The 19,641-nt window shown below is 43.8% G+C and overlaps 1 protein-coding gene across 2 annotated transcripts in view; it reads right to left on the bottom strand.

The window, feature by feature from the left end:
- The window catches only part of CORO1C (coronin 1C), a 61,027-nt gene that overhangs the window by 22,337 nt on the left and 19,049 nt on the right, over nt 1-19,641 (bottom strand). For both annotated transcript variants that reach the window (XM_062590449.1, XM_062590450.1), the window contains exon 2: nt 9,369-9,568. In XM_062590449.1, the coding sequence (XP_062446433.1) occupies nt 9,369-9,568 (200 nt within the window). The remainder of the gene's footprint in view (nt 1-9,368; nt 9,569-19,641) is intronic.

Here is a 19,641-nt window from a genome sequence, read left to right as displayed (position 1 = left end):
CCCAGCCTTGCTGGCAGCAGGAAGGCAGAAGTGCCTGAAGCATGCTAGATAACGTCTGCAAACACCCCAGGACTGTGAATACGTACTGACAGCGCTGTGATCAAAGGGTTTACACAGCCATCAGCCCTCAGACACGAGCTCCCCTAGTCAGAGGGCCCAGACACAGCACCTGGACCAGGAACCTTGGAGTACGGCACGGGAAACCCCAACCTCTGAGATCCCTGAATTCACAGTTTTCAAGACGATTCTTTTTAAAGCATACACCTCGGCTGCAAGTTAAGAACACTATAAAGTTTGCAACTTCAGTGCCAAATAGGTGGGTTTTAATTCTGCCATAATCCTCAGAGGTTTTTTTTTTTTTTAATGTAATCTTTTAATTAGTTAAGGATTTAAAATAAATCTCAAGTGCTGATACACAGCTTAAAGGTAACTTGGTATGACTACCAGAAATTAAATCCTTCTTATAATCCATTACTATGCTGGTTGAGCAACACATCACAGTGACAACTTCTGATACTCGAAGAGTTGTAGGTTTATTTACAAATCATAAAAGTTAGCCTAAAAAGGTGATTTTGAGAATTAGTATTAATATATCAGATGGTGTGGACCAGAAGCATTCTCAATATTTGGGTCCTTCAGCAGGTGGTAAGCTGACCTTACCAAGTGAATTCATTTAGTCCTTTCATATATCCCAGATCAGAAAAACTGACAGATGAGCAAAAAGATCTGTGATTAAATTCAGAAGGAAGATAAGAAGCACAGAAAAATAATTCCTTAAAGTGGTAGCTTTATGAATTAATTTAAATGTCTTTTATGGTTGCTTCTCTGCCAGAAAAGGGTAATTGGTTGTACAAACAGCTCATGGATTATGGTTAAAAAAAATTAATAACAGCTGCTTCCCCCAACTCACAGTTGTGCTCATTACAATCACCATTTAAAACAGGGAAGTGGCATCAGATTGCACAAGCAAAAGCAATTCCACCATCCGTTCTTTGCAGAAGTCTGAAGAACAAAATCAGGTTATGAAGGCTTGGTCTAAAATACGGAGTGACTGGTATCTGCTGCTTTAGAGAGAATACTCACTTTTTCTTAGCTAAATTATGTATTTTCCTTACAACAAACAATTTTCACAAACTAGGATTGAATTATGAAGTTTAATACACTCTGGCTACAAAGCTCCACCTCTGGCTGCACCAGCTGGCCATACAGGAGGCACTTGGGAGAAAATAATACGGCAGGATATAATGAAAGTGCATTGCTCACTCGTGACCATGACAAACAGACATTAGTCACCCAGTAAACCAATCAAGGCATCCATAGCTAATTCAGAAGATTATGAAAAGTGTTACTCCCAAAAGGTCTACTGTACTGGCATATAATGAGAGATATTTAAAGTATTCTAAAGCACACACTTCTTCCAGACTGGAATACTACAAACATTTCTTGCACCCTCCAGAAATTCCTCCGCAATGCTCCTGTTCTAACTTAGTTTTATCACCAATTACCTTGACAGCTGCCTAGCTGTGACATTACAGTACCCATTACAGGCTTTTATAGAATTGAGACAATGGTCCTTGTTCCAGAGTGCCTCGACCTAAATGGATACACAGACAAAGAGGAGAGAAGAATGAAACGCAGTGACAGACAGGAATCCTTCACAAAGCCAACTCAGTCCGAGCAGTGAGAAACTGCAAGAGATACAGGACTTTAAAACCCATGGCCCTGTGGGGCCCCAACAGATTTGGCACCGTTGCTCAAAGCACACTTTGGAGGGTTTCAGGAGTGTCATCAGCCTGGGGTAGCAGGCAGCAATAACGAGGTTCATTTCACGCCCTCTGGGAGGTGGAGATGGAGCAGCTGGATGACTTCACTGTTTGCACCATGCGCTTACAGCTGACCAGAGAGCATGGGAGAGCGCAGAGCTGGCTACAATGGACCTACGACCACAGTGGTTTACAGGGATGCTTTACACTGGAAAAACGTACCTTCATCCCCACAATCCTCCACAAAATTAACTGCAACAATCAGCTACTCATATGTTGGCTTTTAAAAACAAAACAAACTCCCAAATCCAAAGCAAACGGCTAACTCTTATTACTCTGAATTTAGTGCTGAGAATGGCTCCTTCATTTCACCTAACATTCCTCCCAGTTTCTAGTGAAAAAAATGAACACACTTCAAAAATTAAATTTCAGTGCCAGCTGACTTTTGGTTTGTTGAAGCCCTTTGGGCAGAAGATGCAAAGATCCAAAGCAAGAGAAAGGAACCATTGTCCAGAGAATACGTTGCAATGCAGAAGATAAGGATTCACTCTTCTGTTCTCTCCCTAAAATAAGATTTTGAAAACACTTAATTCTCTCATTAGTAAAATGGGCATACAACCTTTCAAGCTGAAGGAAAATTAATCAGTATCTTAAACTTTCAGCGCTTTGGATGAACTGGCAGAATCATACCATAGCTGAGGAGGGAAACAGCAGACAAACACACCTCCAACAACCAGGCAGAGCTGCTGGACAACAAGGCAACGCCACAGGCAGGAGCCAGCAGGAACAGCCCTGCGTCGTGCGAAGGCACTCATTCCCCGGTGAGCGGGGAACAACGCTTGTGGATTCTGGCACGAGCCACACTCAAGCCTCCTCGCCAAGCTCAGCAATGGTAAAACCAATTGGGACTATTAAAAATGCAGACAGGGAAGAAGAAGAGAGAAGAAAGAGCAGGATAAATTTGGACAGATCACAAAAAAAAATCCATTATATTCCAACTATTTCTGTTAAACTAATTTTGTTCCTGGATCTAACCAAGATTTCAGCTTAGCTGGAAATTTTAAGTGTCTAAACCAGGATTTTACCTTCCATTTGCAGCACCTCTGTGCTTTTATATATATGGTTTGCATGCATGTGGATGATAACCTACATAAGCCAGTGACATCAGGCCGTGCAAAGAACTCAGAAATTCACGCTACAGATAAGCCTGCAGTATCTTTCATCTGTATTTTAGACAAATACATGACTTATCAGGACTTACCCACTCCACTTACACTCCCACATTTTAACCACTGCATGAATTTAAGAAGGCAGATAGAGAATGCTACACATGATCTGCAGGCCAGTGAACTGCAACAATCTTTTTCATATCTGCTTACAAATAAAACTATCAAGTGCTGTTTCTAATTTCATTTTTTTTCCACAAGGCTTTAAAACTGCAACAATCTTGCCTTGATTGCCACCTTTGTACAAACCACTGGCTGCCTGCAAAGGGCACAATTTTGTTGCAGTTTCCTAGAGAAACGCAATAAACGTAGTGACACACTGCGGGCAGTGTTCTTCCTTAAACGTCAGATCTGCAACTGAATCTGACAGGGAGAAATAGCTCAAAGATGCTATTTTTTTTTTAATTGTCTTTTGAGATAATCAAAGGTAAAATGAAAGAAAGAAATCCAAATTAGTGCCCACCACGGAAGAAGCAGCTGTGAGAGTGTAACTCAAGCCGGACAGTCAAAAGAGGGAAGACGCAGAACAGACATGGGGAACATTTCCTCTGTGCTCACACAGACCAATAAACAGAATAAACTGCAAGAAAATCAGGCTTTATTAGTTCTGCTGCTCACAGGATATTTTTAAAGCTACCAGCATCTCTGCAACAACTGAATAATTAAAAAAAAAAATCAAGTTGTTTTTAATTCCGATCTTTTCAGCCTAACATACAAACCTATTCAGAGAGGTGTTGAAATCTGACCAACAGTTAGGAAAGACCCTTCCTTCCTTCTTTCACGATCTCCAACCTTGCATGTCAAACTTCTAGCACAGAAAGATTGCCACAAAAAAGACTTACAACACTAACAGAGGTTCAATGGCAACATAACTCAGGAAAATAGTAATGCATTTTAATGCAGATCCTCCATCCACAGTCCACCTAAAATTGCCAGAAGGTTAATGAACGCACCACAGCAACAGTGTCTGATTTTATGCTACACACGCAATTCAGAAAAGCACAGACTTTCCAGTCTTTCCTGGAGGAATTAGGATCTGGAACAGCTGATTAACAATTTGCATGTGCCATGGCTGAACACTAGGGCACATCACTTGCAGAACAACATACTTGCTTCAAGGAGATCATCTCTTAGGTGTGCACTCACCCACCCACACATCAATTGCCTCTCAGGCACCCATCTGATCATGGTTTCTGTAGAAATGCTGCCCGGGTCAAGAGTGTGCCGTAAGTCAGACACACAAAAGACAAATCTAATAAAAGGTATATCCAAAAGGGACCGAATAAGCCTTCCATCACACTCGGAACACAGGGCAGGGCTCCCTTGCACAGGCCTTACATAACAAAAAAGTCCTTTGCAGCAGCTTTTTTCTTCGTAGATGCAAACTGCAAAGATTTTTTTTTGGGGGGAGGGGGGAGGAAATTATATTTAGTTCCCTTACGGGTGGGTCCAACCTCAGAACAAGGCACCAAAGCCAGGCGTTTGCAAGCCACTTTCCCCAGCACGTGAAGAAACGCACAAGATTTTCATCTCTGCTGCAGGCCAGGGATCACCCACTAAGCAAAGGCTCCACTTGCTAGAAATAAAGCTGTGTGAAATGGGGTTCCACAAGGGCTCCTTGCAGCAGACCGAGAACTGATGCGGACTAGCGAAAGCATGCGGGTATCCTGGTCATGGTGGGCACACGTTGTCCTCCTCCATCTCATGGGTTGAAGATTAAGCATGAAGGACCTGTTCATGGATCAGTCAAAGGTTTTATCCCGGGGTTCCCTCCCTGTGTACCCCTGGTTTCACCTGGGGTGACAATCAAACAATATTCACTCAAAAAGCCAGGAAGTTCCCTGTTTAAAGGTGATATCCTACACTTTGCTCAGTACCAATCACCGCAGGCCAGGGCAGATTTTCGACAGTGTTTCCCTGATGTGTTCAGGTAGTGTGCACTAGTTCGAGTCTATAACGTGTACACCGTAATTGAGATAAATTACAGCTTTTTCATCTGTGCTCTTTCCAGCTGAGGCCCGAGGCTTTCTGAAAGACCAGCTAACCTGTGGGAATCGCAATTTTTGCAAGTCGGAAGGTGGTCGCCACTCCTACTGGAGCCCGGCAAGGGTGAACGCCTGGCAAAGACCTTACACGCGTGCACGTCAAAAAACAGGAAACCGGGACAAAGCACTCCCACGGCCAGCCGGAAAGCATCCGCGCGCTCCCCGGGCGGGAGCCTGCCGCGCCAGGGGCCGCCGGCACGGAGACGGACGGGCAACCTCCACCGGGCGCCGCGGCTCGGGGCGCCCCCGGGGCGCGCTGCGGCGGCAGCGCCGGGCCCGCCCGCGCCGCCCGCTCCCGCGCCGCCGCCCGCCGCAGCGCGCGCGCCGCCGCCGCCGCCAATCAGCGCGGCGGGCGGCCCCGCGCGCTGCCATGCCCATATAAGGTAAAAAGCCGCGGCCGCCGCAGTGCCGCTGCGGCGGGAGCGGGCGGGCGGGCGCGCGCGCGGGCGGCGGGCGCGCGCGGCGCCGGGGCAGCGCGGGCGGCACCTGCAGGGAGCGGGAGGGGCGCGGCGCGCAGCGGGGCGCGGGTGCGGCCGCCCCCGGCGGGGCGTTCCGCGGTCGGGGGGCACGTACGTATGCACACACATCCATTAAAACATAAACGTATAAATACATATTGCACACTGCACTCTTTTTTAAAAAAATACATATACACGCAGAGACAGCACTCTGAAAATACATATACAGCCATTTTTACGTATTTTTTATACACACACTTCATGTGCGTGTGTCTGTCTGACTGTCCATCTGTCCTCTGGCCAAAGCAAGATCACATTTTTTTCCACAGACGCCTCAGCTATCTGGTCAGAGCAGTATGTGAAACTAGAGACTCAGGGAAAAAAACAACCCCTTCATCTTCCTTTCCAGCACATCAGATTGTTGGATAAATGCAGTCAAAAATGTTTTTACTTGGCTCATGGTTCATCCACCCTAGGTCCAGCCCAGGCGTTCTCGAGCCCCGTGCGCTGGCTGCTCCGTAAACGGCCCTGTGAGATGGTAGAGAACCACTTGAGGGGAACCAAAAGCCATTGCCACAACAACAAACGTTACTTATTTTAAATGTCTCTTTCGTTCCCAAGTTTTAATAATCTCAACTTTCATGATTACAGAGGCCCCGTGAAACACGGGCGGGCTCAGCTAACCCTTCACTGAAGGGCAAGCCGCATTACAAGTGCTTGACAGTGACCACTGCAGATTTCAACAGTCACAAGGCAATTAAATTATAAGAGGAGCATTTTGCTGCAGCCACCTTAACGCTTGGAACTGCATCTAGTGCATTTTGATGGTTCAGTGATGAAATCATACCAAAAACAGGGTCTAAAATCAACCTCTTACCCCGAACATAACAGCAAGCATCCTACTGTGAGAACTCAGCAAATACTTTTGCTAAATGGACTTAGTGGCACTCTAATACAGAAATCAAAATGTTAGCGTGCTCAGGGAACCGAGGAAACCATTTCAGCAGCCCAGAATATAAAAATAAATCAGGAATACAGGAACTGGTTAGAGCAAAGCCAGCAAAATGTTGCATAGCAAAAGAAAGTGTCAGGGTGAGGGGTTTAGCAACAGAGTTCCTCAAGGTCCAGCTTCCTATCAAATCTTGTCATATATTAACACGAAATAGCTGCAAACCAAAGGATAGGAATGCTAATGATGACACAGGCAATGGTAATGATGACAAAGAGGAAGGAATAAATGAAAAACTGTAAGAAATGGTAAAATAAATAAATAAAATAAAAATCAGGACACAATACAGAATGCCAGATCACACACTCAGGATTAGCAGGAATTTCTGCCATGGACTGAGAGATCATTTGGAAATAAAAAGAAGAGCAAGTGCACTTCTCAATCCTGGTTTGATCGTGCCTTGCTGCTGTGCTGCAAGGCAAGCATCACTGCACTGTGTTGAGCAAGGAGTTTCTTCTAGAAATTAGAGCCATTGTACAATGGGCTGGACCAGGACACGTTCAAAAGATGAATGCAACTAAAGTCCATGCAAAGGGCTGCTAATAGGACAAGCAAAATGGAGAGCTATTTAAGAGCAGGCTAGGAGCTTGGCTTGCGAGGTTAGCACAGCTCAGGCGTAAGTAGGAACTCGCTGCTTGCTTCAGGATCTACTTGTAAATACCACAGAGGGGAAAAGCAGTCACTTAAATTAAAGGATAATCTTGGTACAAAATAAAATGGAGACGAAAAGCCGCTTTACATCAGAATTAAGAAAAAGATTCTGGTCATGAGAGGAGCAAGGTTCTGGCATAATGTTCCAGTAGTGGGTAAAGTAAAAAAGACTAGTTTTAAAATAGAGCAGTTTAGGAGAGGACTTCATGTTGTGGTGGCCTGCTACAGCAGAGCACTGCACAGACTGACCCAGAAGGCCCTTCCAGTCCTCTGTTCCTGTAATGCACTCTCCCATGGGAATGCTATGTTCAGTTCTGGTCACTATTTCAATATATAAATAAGGCAGATCTGCAAAAGGGGCCTGAAAAAAGGACAGAGCTGATGACAGAACTGAAGACATTTTGAATGTTTAGTTAAGTGAGAAGCTTGAGGGTTACAAAGACATAAAAATAATATTACAGAGAAAGAATACTAGCTTTTTTGAAACCTTATTCATAGAGAAACAAGCAAAACATTTCAAAAAAAAAAAAAAAAAAAGGAAAGGAAATTTTTAAAGGGATATGGAAATGCTTTGTGAGACTCCTGAAACACTCCATCACAACATGCTTCCCAAACTAGTATGGGTCTGTTTGAAAGAACCATTTTTCTGAAGGGCTTTTTAACTACTGCAATTCACGACATAAGCCAACTGCTAACTGCTTCTGTAAACCAACACCATAGTCAAACACAGAAGTACTTCCCCTGAGTTCTGTCAAATATCCAGGCTAGATGGACTACTAATTTCATTCAACATAGCAATAATTATATTTACACATAACATGTACATGAAGCTAGACATATAATTTTAGAAGCATCAAATATGGGTATTTGAGGACCCTAATAAGAGCATATGTTGCTCTCCCACATCATTGTTAGGGTCATTTATTTCCCTTATATTTTACCAAGCTATTTGTCTTCTAAAGTAAAGTTTCATTAAAGGAAGTAAAAAAGAAGTTACGGAAGGGAAGTGTGTGCATCTAGGTTTGATACTTCTCCTTTTTTGACTATGAGTACAGGAAGGGATCAAGTTGGCTAGGCTCCTTTCAAAGATCTGAAAATTGGCAATATGAGACTTGCCAACTGACTATGATGGATGTAAATACATCAGAAAGGGAGATAAGAACACTTCTCTCCAACAAGGCTGAAAAAAAGATTGTTTATGATCTTTTAAAGTGGTATCTGGGGGTAGCAGAATTTACATCAGTCTGAGACTGCTCCTACTCATTCATATGCTTTTACACCACTGAATTTTAAGCAGCTATCATAGAAGTTTCTGCATCCATCTCGTCAGCCTCCCTCCAACTCTTTCATTCAACCACTCTCATAGCTACTGATCGACAGGAACCTAACTTTTCTGTGTGTTTTGCAAAGCACATCCCTGGGGTTCTAAAAATAAATTCAGTGCAGAAGGGGAAGAAGCACAGCATGTATACAGCCTCACTACAGGATTATTTATTGGAGCCACAGCAACATTTTGCACAGTAGAGAACTTAAGGACTGCTTCCCTGTCCAAGATGAGAGGAAGCACTTCCCCTTTATATGTCAGGTCCTGAGGGATAACAAGACCTGCCTGAAGCAAACTAAAACCTAGACAGAGCCATATGATCTTGGAGAACAGCAAGACAGCTGTGATGGTACTTAGAGAAGGTGTTTTCTTACTGACATTATTCTTGTATTATACCAGCGTACAGCAAAAGAACAACTTAAAGGGTCAGCAGCAGTCTAGCCTGGTTCAGATCTCATACCAGTTTGACACTTTGCCACTCATCTGATACTGGTCTGCAAGACGTAACTAGGGTCGGGTGCATTCTTGAATTAAGTGATAACTGGAGAGCTCAGAAAGCTAAATCCCTGACAGTGGGAAAAAAACTGAACACAGCTATCACAAGTAGAACAGCTTCATATGGAGTAGCTTTCTACTTAGAAATTTCTGCCATATAGTATTGATTTTGATTACTCAAGCAAGTAACTTTTATTTACTGTGTTTAATTTAGAGGAAGCATTAGACTGATTAGAGACATTACATGGATTCGTACACGGCACTACTGAGCAGCATTTGTCATTCACAAGATGCAACACAGCAGAGACTTCTCAGGCTTAATGTTACTCATAAACAACTACTGAACAACAAAGGAAAGCTGAGAATATAGTAGGGAGAAACTTTCAAAAGCACTTACCTTGTGCAAAGGCAGCACCAGGAATGCTCCACCACCACTAGCTTCTACGATTATTGCAACAAATCTCGGGTTTACTGCACAAAAGGAGCTATCCCAAGTAACACGGGAAACACGGATGTCATCGTAACACTGATCGTTTTTCACTGCTTGGCCAAACACATGCCGAAATTTGCTCTGTCGTACCACTCGCCTCATTGTGTCTGCAGAGAAAAGGAATATTAAAAGAACGTGGTTAGTTATGCACGGAGGGATCCGCACTCTCCTCTAAAAAGACACCTGCCGAGCACCTCTGCAACCCCTCTCACCTGCGCTATCCCCCATCTTGCAAAACCACAAAAATACAGTTTCACTCACTACGCCTACACTCAGAGACAACTTGCTTTAGACTTGCAGTTTTCAACTAGCTTTGCATTTCTTGCCCGCCTCCAGTTTTTTTAAAAAAAGGAACTTTCAGACTGTCTTGTAACCTGCACAACTGAACCTCACTTCACCCTAGTAAGTGCCAGTTTCCTAATTGTAAATGTATTTTCTTATTAAAGGAAATTCCTTATCCTACAAGAAGTTTTTAGACAAGTCTCTACATATTTTCAGGGGTAAATCTGGTCTCAGATTGAACTTGTTTATTTTCAAGTCCAACAGAGTCCAGAAGATGTAAATAAAAATGCAAGCTCTCAAAATCCGGTGTTCCTGTGAAGTGGTTCCACATGTTAGCTAGCTTCCACTCCTTTCTTCTAATTCCAAAATCTCACTGAATTCCTAGGCAGAAAGCAGTAATGCGAAGCAGTAATGGAAACAAGCTAATGACTCAAATTAACTTAGTGTGTCTGTAGCACTTCTTGAGAAAAAGATTTTCAAGAAAGCTTGAGTCAGAATAGAGGGGAACCAACTGGCATGGAAAATTCCAGCACTGTGAATCCCAGGAGCAGGCAGGGGCACAACGCTCTGCGCAAACACTAATCCTGGAAGGGAGCAACTGGACCATCCTCAGTATCCGCAACCTTATGGTGCCCTCCGTCTGCAAGGCAGTGATGGAGTTTCCCTGCCATGCAAGATTTTCTCCTTCAGTCTGTGTTTGCAAGAAAGAGAGAGGCCTCCATATAGCATTTTGCCTTTATAGATGAGAAAAATCTCTGCCCCAGTCTCTAGGGAGAGCAAAATAACCAGAGTCCGTCTCCTATCTTGCCTCCCAGTAGGTCCCCAAGCACAGGCAGAGGCTGGGAAAAACTGCTCTGCTTTACAAAGCTGCTTGCTGCAGAAACCCCAGGCTGACGTTCCCAAGCGAAAGACTTTGAACACGGCTCGAGTATGTTTCTCTCTGCGCAGCCTGTCTGCGAGCAAAAGTGATAAAAGGTTGTACATCCATCTGTAACTGCAAAGCCTTTGCATGAAAGCATAGTGAAAAAGATTTCAGGATGATCTCTATTTTGTAGTCTCTGAGATAAAAACAACAACAAAAAGCTGAATAACTAGAGTAAAGCAGTCATCAGAGCTGACAAATAAGCAGTCACATAATGTGTTTGAAGAGGAGAAAAATGGTACAGAACAATTAACAGAACAGACAGCTATCTAGTGAAATACTCGGGTTTCCATACATATAACAAAAAATATTTGCAGTATTTATTTCCCAGAAGCCCCCACAGTGACCACATCTAGCTGGAGCATTTGGGAGCCGGTGCTGGACTCCTCCACAGCCGTTCCGCCTCCAGCCTGGCGGGTTTCTGACGACGCCGACCGTAGCGCCGAGCGGAACTCCAGCGTTACAAGTGTCTTCACACCGGAGCCGCAGCCCAGGCGGCGAGCTGTCCGGCACGGCCCCCGCTTCCCGCTTCCCAGGCAAAGAGCTACCAGAGCTGCGCTAGCTTCTCGGCGGGCACAGATAACAAACGCACCGATTAGGGGGTCATTTCTGTGCTGCGGACATCTGTCCCCTGCGATGCAGGGTGGAGGCCACCAACCGCTTTCTCACGGGCCAAACAGCTGTCAGATGGTAATGACTTCCAGGCACCGGTGACCTGAACTCTGTACAAGCTGGTGACGTAGCAGTAAAGAGCTCTATTTTTTATCTGTAGTCATCTCAAATAGGCAGGTTTTTTGCCATGTTTCTCAGAGTATCATTTCTACCCTTTACTAGCTCTGTAAGACTGCTGAGCGGAGAGCAACTCTGAGCAGACGTGCTGCTGCTCAGGGGAACGGCGGCGGATACGGCACACCTCACTTCTGCCTCCGGCGCAGCAGATCAGACGGCACAACCCCGCTCCTCCTCTCACCCGGGGCTGCCACGACAGTTTAGCACAGTGCCCCAGGTCCGCCCAAGTATGCATCGCGTGAGGAAGGCTTCTTCTGATGGTTTGTTAAATTTCCCATATGAACTTGGCCATTTTTAAGCTACATACGTGCCACAAACACCATTTTATTAAGAACTCATGGCACTTAAGAAAAAACAGCTGTGATTTTTAAATGCATAATTTTGTGAATTGGGGTATTTAAGACTGTACATATGAAAAAAGCTTCATATGTGTCATTGATGATTACTGTCATGATGATAGATGAACTAATGCTTTCTCCATATTTAAAATCAGTCCACACAATTACATACATTTGTAGCCAAATATTTTACCTATAGCAAAAAGAAAAAGCCTGTTCCAAACTAGACACACCCAATGACACCAAAGTGCAAGAGGAAGTCAGAAACCAGCAGCTTCTCTTCAACTCAAATTAGCAAATAAGAGTGCAAAATACAGACCCACAACCACCACCGCCTTTTTATGCTCACGACTCACAGTAAAACCACGCGAGGCCAGGTCAAACTCTATAGCAATCTCGACGGAACAGCTGAAGCCTTACAGCACACATGCACCTTTCACGCAACAGGGCTCTGGAATATTAGTAACAAGCCAGTACACAAACAGCACAGATATTTAATCAACCAGCTCTGCAGTGGCCCCATCTTTGGGGTATAATACCACAACTACTCTGCAGCAGTGCGGCACAGCTTCTCTCGTTTTCAGAGAGAGGAAGGGAAGATGAAGTTACCCGAGAGCAAAGGGGCAGAAGGGACGGGAGAATTTCTGTTTCAGCAGATGGTCCGTAGCAGCTCCAGGTGGAGTTCGGCCAGAGCTGGCAGCCTCCCGAACCTCCTGGGGGCAGCGCCCGCGAATGCCCCCAGCGGGAAAGGGGGTATGATGGGCAGGGGCACGGCTGGGTCAAGGAGCACCGGGCGGTCGCAGAGTCGCCACTGATTCACAGCATGACCTCAGACAAGCCTCAGCCTCGCTGAAACGTGCGCAAAGAAAAGGTGAATTTCAGCTAAAATGAAGATGTCTTAAAGAAAGGAAACACGTTGCACTAGTAAGCTGCCTGAGGCCTGATTAAGATAGAGTGAAAAAAAATGAAGTCCCACACCCAATTACTAATTCATGGTATAGACTCATTCAGCGATCCGTCAGGCATTTTCATACTGATATAGCTCCTTTCAGAAGTAAGGTGTCTCCACGCTGAACAGCAGGCACTGCTGTGCTTCCACGACTTTGTAACTCCACACCTTCAACTCTGAGTCCCACTGTCCCGGGGGGCTACAGTTCCTGTTGAGCTTCTGGTCCGAGAGTAGCATCTCCTCCTCTTGCCCTCCCAGCCACCTCAGCCCCACCTCAGCTTGTGGGGTGGAGGGCAAACCTGGGGTTACACTTCAGCTCCCTGCTCACCCGCAGCCACAGGCAGGGAGAGAGGGCTGCCCTGGGCTGCAGGCAGCGCTGCCGTAGGTGTGAACTGCAGCCTTCCACCACCAGCTCCCTCCAGCAACTTTCCAACACGTGGCCCAAATCACAGGGCTAGAGGAGAAGAGGCAAGGATGTTCTTGTAAAGTAGGATGTGTTGCAATGCCTAGGCACAACAGGAAGTCTGCGCATATTCAGCCCTTGCCCTTACAAAAACACCTCACAGGTCTTTTGCAGCAAAATTCTACTCACTCAGCTGCCTGGGGTGGGTAACTCTCCCAGAAGAGAAAGGAATTCTGCTTTGGGCACAGGCCAGTCAGTTTTCATGAGTGTTCACCAACTGGCAATATTCCCATCCCACTGTGCATTAAGATTAAAATCTGATGTTTTAGAAGAAGGTAAAGCGAGGGCTTAAACTTGCCTTGCTGAGTTAACAAGCACCAAATTGCCCAATGTCAACATATCATGTACACAGGAGTTTTGCAATTTGTCTGCTTTAATGCTGGGAATGTAGATATGATAGTTAAAAATACAGAGGATTATTTGTATAGCTTGGACAGTTATACCTTCCTTCACTTGATCAGCACCAGAATACCAAAAAAAAAAAAAAACCCCAAAAACAAAAAACCTTATCACAAGAATCAGATAGCAAATACAAATTCTACCACCCCTTCAATTCTAATAGCAGAGAAATACCCTTTACTCTGTGGTGGAATTCTGCTACATTATTTCCCACATTTTAACCATTTTTGGAGAGAGTGTTCCCCCCGCCCCTTATGATGGCCTTTTAAAAATGCAGAGAGTCATATGTACCCCCCAAAATATCCTTATTTTTTCAGAACTGATTTGTTCAAACACACCTTTGCTGTCCTCTTCCCCCACCTACAGCTCATCATTCTTAGCAGGAACTCTCTATGATGAACACATGGTGAACAGCCTCCAAGTCCTCATTTCCATAGCAAAGGGAGTGATTCTTGCTTTGGATCACAGCCATTTTGATCTGGCTGTTTTCCAAAGAGAAGGAAAAGAAAAAAAAACCATCATGCAGGCTTTAGTTATAAAGAACAGCGACTATGGATCTTTCAGCATACCACAGAAAGCGAGCAGGTGAAAAACAAAACAGAGTTAGCTCAGTCTAAAACACCAAAAGAAGAGTTTTCTTCTCCCTACCCCCAACCTCTTGTTAAAATGTGAAGAGCATTTAATATCTTAATTTGTTTCTCAATACTGAAGTGCAAAGGATCCCCTCCTCCACAATCTACAAGCTGAAGTTGATTGCCACCGGTTCTCCTAACAGGGACACTCTGCAGTCATCGATTGAGGCATGCTGCAGATAGGAGACCCATGAAGGAACGCAGCCCTGTTCTGCAGAACACCTACGTTTTTCACTTGCAGGATTATAAGGCAAGACTCCAGCATCCAAAATGGTTCACCATTTGAAAAGACTGATTCAGCCTTTACCATATATGCAAAACACAGTAAGATCTGGCTTATGCAGGCTAATGACTGGGGACCCTTCAGGAATGACTGAATTTAGTGCACTTCTTAGTAGGCAAGGAAGAGCATCTTGAACTGTTCTTTGTTCATTTGTTTCACCAGCCACAATTAACTATGGAGATGCTAAAAATTTGCCCATAGAAAGAGGTCTTAGAGTAGCAATTTTATGAAGGGAAGTTTAACTAGATCGTTGTCTTTGCTGTTAAATCTTAACTAAGGAGCTGGAGCCATCAACATACACTTGCTAAACAGGAAACGTCTTTCTTAGCAAAGTACAAATTTAGAGGATGTAAAACTTCACCACAGAGAGTTGAAAGGGGTTCCAGTTTTGCCAAAGTTACAGCCCTCAGCAAAACTGAAACAGAAGCGTTAGACACCCTGCAAAGACAGCTACAATAGAAGTGCTGACATCTGTGACTGCACTGATCTCCTGGATCCTGCTCTGTGATACAGAGAGCATCTTACAACACGTCCTGTATGGGGCCATACGAAAGAGCCTTCAAAAAAATTTTTTTTAAATGTCAAATGACTTCCATCTGAATTTTACCTCGAACTGAACTTCATCTCTCACTGTGCCCATCATATAGTTCAGAGTCTGGCCTTTGTGTCAGCATTTAAAGACATCTTGCAAATTGAGAGTGCCTTGAGACATTCTTGCACAGTGCTACTTTTCATTCAGTTTCTTTCTGAACTTCCATCACGATGTGTCACAAGAGTTACCATGAGTTTGCCCATTTTCCTGTTTATAAAGGATTTATCTGTCTAAAGAATCCAACAGATGTATTTCTGTGGCTTCAGAGGGTTTTCAGCCTGCTTGTGCAAGAGGAAACGCATCCTGCTAGGGAACACTTACAGGAAAACCCCCCACTAATGGCAAAATCCTGCTCAGCCCATGTGATTGCGATCCCTTCTGGAAAGGGCGGCATTTGAAATAAAAGACTAGTTTAAGTCACAATCAGCCAAAGGCTACATTGGGGGGGGGGGGGAAGGAGGGAAGAAGATATAAATCAACTAGATAGGGAACTACACTTCCTTATAAAATAGTGGTAGTTGAGACTGCAAAGAAGTAGAGATTTTCCTTAAATGGAAAACTTCAGCAAGATAAGAAGAGTTGCATCTGCTTATGGTAAGCCCCTCAACCTCCAATTAATTTAGAGTCTTATTAAAGAGGTACTGTACACTTTAATGGCAGCTTTGAACTAAACAGTCTGAGATAACTATCACCAAATGCGAAGCAGATAAGGGGAAAAAAACAAACAAGATATATTATAGGCAATGCCACTAGTACCAAAGATGCCTGACACTGGAGGACATCCGCCTCATCAGCAACGAGACCGGGAGGATACAGGGAGAGAGAACAGTCTCACTGGTGAAACAGCTGAAGGCTTCTCTGGAATACGGAATTTTCCATGCCTCTGCCACAGGGGCTGGTACAAGGAAGTCCAAATGTTTCTCAAGTGGTGATGCATTGACTGCACAGTCCAAGATATTTCTAAACACCTGGCTTGAGATTCTTGAGTCTAATCTGCAAAAGTGGTGAGTGTCCAGAGCGGAAAGCCTTCTCCAAAAAAGAATAGAAAGTCTTTATAATCCTAGACCAATAATCAGGCCATAGATATTTCAACCTGGGCTCCCAACCTGAGGCCCAAGCACTTCACACAGAGCTCAGAGATGATGATACCTTCTCTCTGACAGCAGTGCTCAGCCACATCTGTGAAGCAGTTGGACATTACAGAGATAAGCACCGGTGAGAAGCCCACAAGGAATCTAGTAATTCAGTCTTCAGAACATTTGAAGCATCAGATGGTAAATAAGATACAGGGCCACATATGGAACTGAGGATAAAACCTTCAGAGGCTTTAAGGCCTTAAAAAGACCACCGTCTCATTGCACCTCCTGCTTAACACAGGCAGCGAGAATTCTCTCTAGCTGCAGCAGCCATTGCTCAGGGCGAGCACTAGCTGTCCTGCATGCTGAGCAAAGCAAGGGTCTGGTGACTGTGGGACTGGAAGTAACAGCCATATCCCAATGCATATGAAAAGAGGAACAAATGAGTATTACCCAGGTATTTCCTAATTACTTAATTTTAGCATTTCTTAACTTCAGAGTGCTTGGTTTTGCAACATCCGGATGTTCTCTGTAAGCCACTTCTGTGCACAGCGCGGTGTACACAAGTACAAATGCACATCTGTACCTGCAGAGAAACACTGCCTTATGTTTAGTTTAATCACACGCATTTTTCACACAAATGTTTCACAGCCTTACCATACTGCATAAGTAGCATCTTAAAATGTCTCAGAAGAATCATTCATCTAGAAGGGCAGAAGTTTTCCAGATCATTTTTAAGGAAGGCATTTAAGCACTCCTTAGACAAAGCAAAGCAAAGGAGAAAACATAGGGGAAGCAAGGAGGCTAGCACTTGCTATTGATCCCGGCTACTGAGCCGCACAGAGAGCGAGGACAGAGGAGAGAATCAGCCCTTTGAAGCTGAACAAACATAGTCTGATAACCCAAACCAGCAAGCTAACCACCGCAGGAAACTGAGGCAAGCGCACGCTCTGCAAGCGAGATCAGAGAAACAACACTACATAGGCAGCAAGTTGCAACAGTTGTTGAAGCGGAGAACCAGAATGTCACAAACAAGACTGAAAGTGGACTTCATCCCTCTCTAATATTTCCACCAAGTATCAAGTCAGCCAGTGAACAATGTGACATGATACTAAGTCTTGCAGTATTTGGGCAGGGAAGAAGTAGAAAATTCACATGACCACAAAAAACTCAGCTCGCTCTCCAAATCTGCATGAAACCTATGGCAGAAAAAGAAACCACCATGAATACCTTGATTCAGTCCTGCAGTTTTAAACATAATGGTACTCCTTATCTACGGTGCACCATTTCAAATCAATTCATACTAAGTCCATTACTGATAGAATTTTTGCTTTCAGATGTTCAGAATTATTTAAACCAAGGGCGAACACTACTACAGATGGTCACAATTCCAAAATACATCATATTTGTGCACAGATTATTTTCAGTCTTTAGTTACTGAAGTCTAGGTTGAGCAAGATCCTGCCATCTGATTTCACTTCATTTTAAAGATAAAAAGCTGAAATATGAACTTAATACTGAAATTTCCAGCTGTTATACCACTGGCAAGATTCTATTTTGGGACAAGAACCTAAACCACAAACTACCAGGGAATTTGATTATATCTCAATCAGGGAGTACACACATTCAGAAATGCAACGCAACCCAAAATTAAATAGGCTAAAATTGCTATCCTGGACAAAGTGCAAGGTGTTGGATCTAAGCTGTGAAATACTTGATACGATTCTGTTTTTCAGAGCTGTACCCTGAAAGAATCATGCTGAGGTCACTGTAATACGAAGAACTCTAAATCAGAAATGTCTATAATGCTTAAGTCTTCTGGACATCAAGAAGCATACTGTTTCCTAAGAGCTTATCCTATGCATGCTAGTCTTAAGTGCACATCTCCCATGCTGTTGCTGACATTTTTCAAGCACACATGGGGATACAGTGGATATTTTCACTTGAAGACTTCCAAGTACACAATTCATCTTCTTGGGGGATCTTACTGCTCATACTGCTTTGTAGCTTTTATCTTACAGTCTAACATTAGCTCATTTACCGTAACTTACAGCGACAAAAGGACATTGCAGTTGAAAATCATTACCCAAAACAGAACATTGTCTGGCTTCATTTAATCGGTGTCATCTACCGAAAAGCTATACACGCACACAAAAATCATTACACAAAATAATTTAGCAGGAGGACATCAACGGGATGGTTAACTGGCAAAGAGAAACACTACAGTAGTTACATAAAGCCTGGATCTGAAATTGTAAAGCAGCTCCTCTAAAGGGCTCTGTGGAGGCAGCTGAGGAGGAGGAACACGTGCTCTGCGGAAGCCCTGTCACAGCAGCAACCTCCAACCTCCAAAAAAGGCCAGAGAGCAGCAACATCAAACCCCAGAGACCAAAAGAATGACTCTGTCACACCCCTTAGAAACAATCATTTTAAGAAAATAAAAGCATTTCTTTGCTAGAGTGTCCCCCCCCCCTTTTTTTTTTAATTTTTAATCTAGTGGCACCTGAAGAGGAAACTTTAAGCACACACAAAACTACTTCATATCTTACAAACTAACACCATAATCTACAACAAAAAGAAGAGAGGAAAGCACAAGAAAGTATCTTGTCAAACCTCATACCTTGCCAGTGTTAACTGTTTCTTAACTACCAATATTATAAAGCAACTGTTTTTCACTTGATCTTTGCCTACTGTTTTCAATATTGCGGCAGTGATGATTATAAAAACCTTTCTACATTTTTCATTCCCAGCAGGTCCTGAAATTGAAATAGAAGAAAAGTTGCCTGAACTGCATGGAAATAACATGAAAATACAAATGTAGATCACAAACAGGGGATGGGAGTCAGTTTTTAAGGCGATTTTTTTCCAGCTTTAGTAACAAGTGCTTTGGATCCTTTTGGGATACAAAAGAGACGCTGTTCAGCTTTACATTTCTAATAATGTCTTCTTCTAACTGACATTAAAGCAGCCATTCTCATAAGCGGTGATATGTGCTGCATTTAGGGATATCTGGATGATGCTAATTTAATGAAAACAGCACTAAGATGATCAGTAAAAATAAAAACAGTGCAACAACTCAAAGACAAGAAAGGACAGTAAAGTAGAGCTGACAGCAATAAAACCCAGGACAAAACTTCATAAAGGTAAAATAACATGCAGAATACAGGCACAAAAGAGCCCAAGAATACTAATGGATTAAGCATCCCAGATGCCCATCTCTACACTTCAGCTTCCACTTTTGCTGCTACCATAGATAGATTAGAGCCACGCAGTTGGAGAGCACCAGCCAAGCTTTATTGGATAAGCAAAGCAAAACTCGGAGCTAGGGCACACGGCCTCTCACCTTAGAGTACTGCTGTCCCAGAAGGCCTTAGCCTTCCATCTGCTCCACTGCAAGAGCCTTAACTGTCCTCCACTTTCTCCACTGGAATAAACACCAGAGATACTTCTCTGCA

This window comes from Rhea pennata, chromosome 17 (assembly GCF_028389875.1).
Source record: "Rhea pennata isolate bPtePen1 chromosome 17, bPtePen1.pri, whole genome shotgun sequence".
Lineage (NCBI taxonomy): Eukaryota > Metazoa > Chordata > Aves > Rheiformes > Rheidae > Rhea > Rhea pennata.
Note: the sequence above shows the minus strand (reverse complement) of the source record. Positions and strands in the feature narration are given on the sequence as shown.